Genomic DNA, 7,956 nt, shown 5'->3' on the forward strand with positions numbered 1-7,956 from the left:
GTTACAAGGAAGCACAAGCAGAGACAGGTTCCTGGGACACCGGCCCTGGACACCCCGCTGCTATGGGGCACTTGCAAGCTGCCACGCATTTCCACACGCAGCACCTAGCAGCGGGAGGGGCTGTGTCTGGGTGTCCGTCCCCTCCTTAACACACCCCTAATGGGAAGGAGGCAGCTGACTCTGGGGGAGCAAAGACACTGAGCCCTTTGGGGCATTTACTCTCCCCACACAGTCTCTGTGGGCCCTGGAGGAAGAGCCTGAGGCCCCCAGGTCTGGCGCTGTGATCACAGCTCCTGGTCCAGGAGCTGTGGGGCCTGCTGGGGAGAGACGTCACGGGGGTCATGCTGGGAGGGGACACTGACTGGGGCAGCTGATCAGGGGACAGGCCCAGCCTGCACTCGCTGTACCCATGCTCTCTCCAGCTGTCCTTACACGTGCAGAGCCAGCCCACGGGCTTCCCACCTGGCCCGTTGCAGTGCTCCGCCAGTGAGCTTGGGATCCTGCCGCCGCAGGGGAAGCTGGCTGGCTCGTGTGTTCCTTCACCCCTGCCCTGTTTGTGGCTCACTTGCCAGCAAGCGCTATCTGGAAAGTGGGATGAAGGAAGTTCCTCAGCCTTGGATCTCGAGCTCAAGGCCAAATGCAAAGTAGCGTCACAATTTCAAGGACGCAAACAAATCAAAGGTTTCTAGGACAACCCGCGTGGCGATTACTCACCTGCCACGAAAGCCACTGCCCCTTCCCGCACCAGAGCCGGGTGAGGCCACAGCCGAGCCTATGGGACTTACAGCCAGTTCTCCAATAAGGCTTGACCCTGCCCCATGGCATCCGGGGCAGCTGGGCCTGAAGGCACTGGGGAGCCGGCAGCGAAAGTGACAGGGGGTGACGCTGGCTGTGAGGGGATGGGGTTGGGAGGGATGCCAGGCAGGAAGTGATGCTGGGGAAGTGGAAAGTGACCCACCAACAGGTGAAGGGGGATGCGGGAGTAACCTGAAGGACTGAACCCCAGGGGTTACGGCAGTGCCGGGTTCCAGGGCCGAAGCCAGCAGGCAGGGATGCTGTTTGCACACGTCTCTGGCTCAGCCCCTTGGCAGAGAGGCCGGGGCTGAATGGCAGGCAAGGAATCCAACCTGCCTCCTCGCTGCCTGGAAGCGAGCCCGTCCAGGTCGTGCTGAGGCCGCGTACGTGGGGCAACGCAGGCTGCCAGCGGTGCTGGGAGAAGGGGGTGACCCCCAACCACCACTGACCGCACAGATCCATGGGCCTGGCTCCTCGGAGTGCGAGAACCACTCTGCCACCGGCCCCCCTCTCACTGCTCTCCCTGCCGGCAAGGCCTGCCCCGTGCTGCTGGGCATAGTCACTGCCAGCTGCAGGGCTGGCGTGGTCCCAGCAGCGGGTGCAGAGTGAAGTTCTCCACAGTCAGTGAGGGGTTAACGGCTCCCCAGCGGGAGCCGTTGGTTAGTTCGGGAACCTGGGCGGGCGTTACTCGCCGCAGAACAATGCTGCCAATGTGCAGCGGTTTCATCATCAGCAAACACGACTTCGAGAGCCGACACCTGCTGAGGAACCGCAGGAATTGCGCCGGAGGCCAAGGCAGCGGGCCGCTGGGTGGCTGGGGGAGGCGGCCCAGAACGAAGCCCAGGAAAGGGGGGTTAAACTGGGGCTGGAATTCCACCACTGAGTGGCATCTCCGCCAGCTCCCCATGGGTCCTCCAGCCCAAGATCGGGGGGCAAGGGCAGGTGGCAGCCAGTTCAGGAGGGGACGAGGCACCAGCTCCAGAGTTTGTGCCTCTGGCCAGAATGAAGCAACCCCAGAGCAAAGGAGCCATCTGCATTAGCACTTTCAGCCCCCTGGCCCCTCACCGGCTGGGATCAGGGTTGGGGCATGCTGGTAGAGGGCCAGGGCTAGCGGGGATCCCCGGAAGTGCTCCTATAGATGCAGCCGGGGGCTCAGGGATCAGAAGTGGGGTAGGGGAGCCACCACCCCATAAAGGGCTGGGCCAAGCCTGCCCCTGCTCAGCAGAATGGATGGGTCAGGGCCTGGTCCCAGCCTGGAGCATTCACTCCCAGGGCCACCTGGATGGGAAGGGACTACTCCCCCTGGCCTGTGAGGAGCGAGTCCAGCTCCCGGCAGGCTGCTGTCCACATCAAAAGAAACAAGGAGCCCTGATCAGTGCTCCCCAGAACAGCCACGGGCTGCATGGGCCCCAGGGACGGTCACCCCAAGAAGGGGGCCCTGCCAGAGCAAGGCTGGATGGGCGGGTGGGCAGAGCAGCGCTGCGGGCAGAGCAGCTATCTGCCCCAGGCGCTCTGTGCAGCCAGGGTTTTGCTCTGTTTGGCAGGGACAGAACCGGAAGGGACCCGGGTCGCTAGAGGACACAGGAGTGCACCAAGGCCTGCCCTTTTCGCTGAGAAGTTTATTTGATTCCGTTATCACAACAGTGTCTTCTTATAAATATACAAAACCAGGACCCTGCCATAGCACTAACCCCAATAAGTTAGCAATAAATAAGAGGGGTGTATAAATAAATCCCTACTAAAGTGCACATTTTGCTCAGACTGTTAGGTGGCATGAGCCCCCAGGGAGCAGCCCTGCTGAAACCTGCCTCAGGGGTTTATCCTTCTACGGGAGGAAGAACCCACCTCCCCAGGCAATAAGTGGGAGGGGGCTAAGTGACCATGGTGCAGCTGGAACAGGACCCTGCCCAGACTGGTGGGCCCCGCCCTCGGTGACTGTGCTGCACCCGACAAGGCTGCAGGGACTCTGGCCACACTAGCGTTCCCTGAGCCACATCCAGCCGGTTCCAAGCGGAGCAGGATGCAGGGGAGAGGAGAAGAGAACAGGCCTGTTTTCTGGTAACTGAACTAGACACTGGAAGGGCGTGGGTCAATGCAGTGGGCCTTGACTGCCAGGGGTATGACTGTAAACACGCCCATGCCATTGCACCCAGGGGAAGTTTGCATCAGACGGGAGGTCTTTAAGAGCCACTGACTGTGTTTGCCTCTCTCAGCTCTGCCATGGGACTAGCTGGGCCAGCAGCGTCTGGTAAGGGGGCTCATCTCGGCAGCTGGATGGCTCAGGGTCGCTTCCTCTCCCAGCAGCTCCGGGGGATGCGTGTGCCCTCAGGCACAGTGACACTTGGTGACGATCATGTCCTCGAAGAGCGTGGAGACAAGTCTCCCGTCGCTGTCATAGTGCATGAGGACCATGGGGTCGTAGCCAGCGGGCACGCAGCAGGGGGCAGGCGTCTCTTTGGACAGAGTGTGCATTCGGGCTTTGATCTGGGTGTGCATGCTGGCTGGCTTGTAGTTGTGAGGGCAAGACCCTTCACAGAACTTCATGTAGTAGCTGTTTGGGGCGATCACCCAGTTGGACCAGCCGATGTCTTGGAAAGACACTTTGAGGGACTTGAGGCAACATTTCCCATCGCTCTTTCTGCATTCTTCCTCTAGCGCCCTGGCTTTCCTCGGCCTGGGGCCCAAGTGCCCCTGGGTTTCCACCTCTAGGTTCAGCGTCTCAGCCCCATGGCTGGTTCGGTTGGTGGCCAGAAAGGCAGAAATATCTGCAGCGAATACCAGCTGCAGATGGAGCCTTTGCTCCGTGCTCACTGCCCAGTGCCGGACAGCAGCCCCCAGGTCGAGGCTCAGGGTCTTGGAATCGAGGGTATAGGAATGCAGGAGCTTGGGATGCCCGTTGTGCTGCCCATGCTCCGGCAGCTGGTAGATCTCTACTCGAGATGGCCAGGAGACATTGAGTCTAGAGACATCCTGAGTGCTGAGAGTTTGCTCGAAGAGTCTCAGTTCAGCTCTCATCACACTGAGCTCCTGGTGGAAGGCCTCGGTCCGGGACAGCACGAGATTGTAACAGGAGCTGCCAGCAGAGGCTTCCGTCCGGCGCTCCACTGCAGAGAGAGGAGGCAGCGAAGGGTTAATAGGGGCTGCTTTTCCACACCGCCACTTTCTGGTCCTGCTACAAACTGCCCACCCCGGCACAAGCCAGCATCTCAGATCCCCCCCGGCATCCGAGGCTGCACGTGCAATGTGACACACGTGTTATCCTCATGTGCTGCACATGTACACGTGTACGTACCAGCCATTCCGTGGCAGTGCAATGTTCAGAGTGAGGATTGCCCACCTCCGCTCCAGGGGCCCGACTGCCATGTGCTCGCTGTACCACTGTGTGGAAACCCTTCTAAGCCACCCGGCCTGGGGCTCTCCACGCACGCAGTTTGGCAGGGGTCCAGCACCAGGATATTAATAGCTGGGTCCTCACAGCACTCCCGGGTGATCCCCATTTCATAGCTGGGGAAACTGAGGCAGAAAGTCAGGGACTTGCCCCAGGGCACAGAGGCAGGCTGTGGCGGGCAGGGCTGGGTCTCCTGAATGCCAGCCCAGTGCTTTAGCCCAGTGTTACCCCAAGCCCCAGGTAAAAGTTAGGGCCTCACCCTCCATGGAGCAAACATGAGTAGAAATTCCCCCCCCCCCCCAAAAATAAACCCCAAAACATTCATGCTAAGTAAGGAACCGGCAGCAGCCTTCCCCCAGCACTGGCTGTGCCCTAGTGTCATAACGCTGCGTTCACCCCTTGGCCCATTAACTCGCCTGTGTCCCAAACGCTGCGGCGCTCTCAACACGCAGCCAGTTCAGCTGGGCCAGGCAGGACCCGTTTGACCCTGTCCCCCACTCAGCGTCAGCCGAACAGAACCACAGCGTTGATGATTAAAGGCCAAAACACACATCCAGAAGCAGCGACACCAAACTGCGTGCGGCTGCTCCTGGCCGAACACGCCCAGCTCCCCTGGCTCTGCTCTGCGCGAGCCAGGGTAACAGCTGGACCACCACTCGGGGGACCCACTTTAACCCTTGCTGTGGGTTGTCAGTCTTGCCAGGCCAGTGGGCTCTGCACCCTAGAGATGGGGCAGCGCAGGGCGACGCTTGTGTGTGCCAGAGAGCTCAACACGAGGCCTGGGCACCACTTGGAGGGGGTGGGGGAGGGTTTGCCGGTTGGCTGCATGGGGAGGAGTCTTCAAGTGACATCCTTGGCCTGGTGCATGGGAGTCAGAGGCGCTCGTCACCTCTGGGATCAGGCCACGGGGACCAGAGCCAGTTTGCAACACCTCTGGGGCAGACCCGGAAACACACACCAGGAGCCCTGCCCCTGCCCTGTGCAGTAACTGTGGGACCATCCCACGCAGTGCATGGGAATGGGCCTTTCAGCCCCTCACTCCTGGGGTGCTTCTAATCCTGTCCCACACACCGGCATGTAGACGGGGGAGCACACGACCTGACCCAGCCATCAGAGAGGTTTGCAAACTCTGGTCCCTTCCCTTTCCCCTGCCCTACCTCACGTTTCCTGGCCTGGGAGCATCGCCAGCCTTGGCCATACAAAACCCAGGAGTCAGGCCCCAAATCAGGGGTTAATAATGGCTGCTGGAGGCTTTTCATTGTCCTTTATGCTTCAGGCCCCTGGGCTGCTCTCTGGTTCCAGCCCCCCTCCATCAGCGCAGTCAGCCACGCTGGAGTCCCAGGCCCATTGGACCACCAGAAACCAGCTCCCTTTTCACGGATACACGAAAGCTGAGATTTTCACAAAGCCATATGCCTCCAGGAGCTGGACTGTAAATAAACCAAGTATCACAAAAGCGTAGCCAGGGGCAGAAGTGGAACCAGAAACAGTCTAGAAAGTGCCCCATCTTGGCATCTTTCTGTTCCCCAGGGCAGTGGGAAGGGCCCAGAGGCAAGGCAGAGCCCAGGGCAGGAGACTTACTGTTGCTCGGCCAGAGGTCCTGACAATGTTCGGGGAACCAGCTGAACCTGCAGATGCTTTTGGGACCCAAATCTCCAGCTTCAGCCCTCACTAATGGGCCTCCAAAGAGCCAGGCCCAAGCCGCTTCTGGCTAGTTTGAATCAGCAAAGCAAGCGGCTGCAAAGCCCTGGTGCCAGAGGTGCCGGCCGGACCCCGCTCTGCAGGAGCCGGCTGGTGTCAGCGTGGAGCAGGCAGAGCTGAAGGAAGAGCCAATTCTGAAAAGGCTTCACAGCAGCTGCTCCCATGTGAATCTGCCCCAGCCCTTCTACCGCGGCTCAGCCCTGGGAGCACTTTGCTAAGGAAAACGGGCAGAGGACAGAGACCCCCTCCACAGCAAGGAGGTCAGGCTAAGGGAAGGGGACGCGCTCTGGCAGCTGGGTTCCAGGGCTGCCTGACCACCTGGAGCCCTGCGAGGAAGAGGGACCCCACGACTCCTGTGTGCTCCCTCAAGACACCTGGAAAAACAAGGATTGGGCAGAGTCCCATTTGTTCCTTTCTGAAGGTCAGCACAGGCCAAGGGCCCCTGGCTTACAGTCCCTACACCCATCGTGCTCCCGGCCGCTACTGCCCATGCAGGAGCAAAGCACTCCCACCGGGGAAGGTGCTCACCAGCCTTCTCCATGGGCAGAGCCCCCGGCCGCCGCACAAGGGGAGACAATCCCTGCCCCACAGAGAGCAACCTGACCGAGCCCAGAGGGACCTCCGGAGGAAAACGCTCCCACGATTGCACAGGTCAGTAACAAGCACAAATCGATGGCTCCACATTCCCACAATGTCTTTCTTAAGCTAATAAATAACATAGCCGGCCCGGCCCCCACCTGCCCACCCAAGCCGCACGAGTTGGCCAGTTGCTGTGGCTGAAGTGTGCCCGGTGCAGCACACACGGCTTCCATCTCCCACGTGCGGGTCCACCAGCATGGAGACGAGCTCGGACACGGCGAGTCAGCGTCAGGTCGTCTAAGGGGCCCTCAACCCCCCTTGGCTCTGCACGGGGCCAGTCCAACACCAAGCACCCAGCACAGTGGCCACTGCCCAGCTCTGCTAGACCCCAGACTGGACTCCCGGGAACGACGCAGCCCTCTCCCCAGTCTGGACTCCCGGGGCACAACAGACAGGTTCCTCTGCACGCCCAGGGCCGGGGCAGCATTTTCAAGAGCACCTCTGGAGTGGAGTCAAGGGAACTTGGGCTTCTAGGTCAGGGCAGCACCTTCGAAAGTTTCTCCGCAGCTGCTCGGAGAGAAACCGAAGGCACAGCCCAGGCGCCCATGGACACGCTCGACTCTCAGAAAGCCAGAGGTTAGCAGGGGCTGCCAGGATCAGCCAGGCCAAGCCCCTGCCAAGATCCAGGAGTTGTTGGGTCGCACCCCTCCAGCCTCCGTTGGAAACCTCCAGCACGGGAGCTTCTCTGACCTCCCCAGGCTCTGCGCCATTGACCCAGGGCTCAGACAGCCAGGGCGTTTTCCCGCTCGGTTGGTTTTACTTACACTTTGGAGTCAGGAGGTGAAGCGTCCTGGGTGGGGCTGTCGCCCAACTTTCTTCCCTGCTCCGGTTCCCCCACAGCTGGGTGAGTTTCTCCCTGTAGAGCTGACGCGCTCTCCTCACCCCATCCTGGTCCAGCCTCTGCCGGAGCACGGGGGGCTCCTGCAGCCCCAGCCGATCCAGGATGCCCCTTTGGATTGTTTCGAGCTGAAGCCTGTTCTCAGCCCATCCATGCGGCCGCGGTTCCACGCTGGAGAGCAGCAGCAGCAGCAGGCAGGTGGCGGCGTACCTGAAGTCCTGCCCTGAGCTCTGCATTGTGCAATAGGACAGGCAGTGGAAGCAGCACCGAGGTTGTGCAATCTCGGTCTATATTTATAGCACACTCTGGACATGCAGCTTTCATCAGCCTCTGAGAGAGAAATGAATGAAATGGACCAGACCTGGCTTTATACTGAGCTGAATCTTGCCCGCCCTCCCCATCCCTCCACTCCCCCCCCCCACTCACTCGCCGCCTTACGTCACTGTGTGAAGCAGTAAACACACATGCAGCAGGAATCTCTCCTGTCCCCCGGCCTGGGGAAGATCAGCCCTGGTGGAAGAGCAGCCCTCCCATCCCAGGGCCCTCGGCTGAAATTTTATGGGAGAGCTTGGACAGCGCGGAGGCCTGGGGATTT

General features: G+C 60.5%; 1 protein-coding gene across 1 annotated transcript; it reads right to left on the reverse strand.

The window, feature by feature from the left end:
• Window positions 1-2,533: 2,533 nt before the first annotated feature.
• GDF15 (growth differentiation factor 15) lies at window positions 2,534-7,597 on the reverse strand. The gene is made up of 2 exons (XM_073323670.1): window positions 7,288-7,597; window positions 2,534-3,899 (listed from the first exon to the last, which is right to left on the reverse strand). Exons 1-2 carry the CDS (start codon window positions 7,595-7,597, stop codon window positions 3,121-3,123), a joined length of 1,089 nt encoding a protein of 362 aa, XP_073179771.1. The 3' UTR covers window positions 2,534-3,120.
• Window positions 7,598-7,956: the final 359 nt, after the last annotated feature.

This window comes from Lepidochelys kempii, chromosome 25 (genome assembly GCF_965140265.1).
Source record: "Lepidochelys kempii isolate rLepKem1 chromosome 25, rLepKem1.hap2, whole genome shotgun sequence".
Classification (NCBI taxonomy): Eukaryota; Metazoa; Chordata; order Testudines; family Cheloniidae; genus Lepidochelys; species Lepidochelys kempii.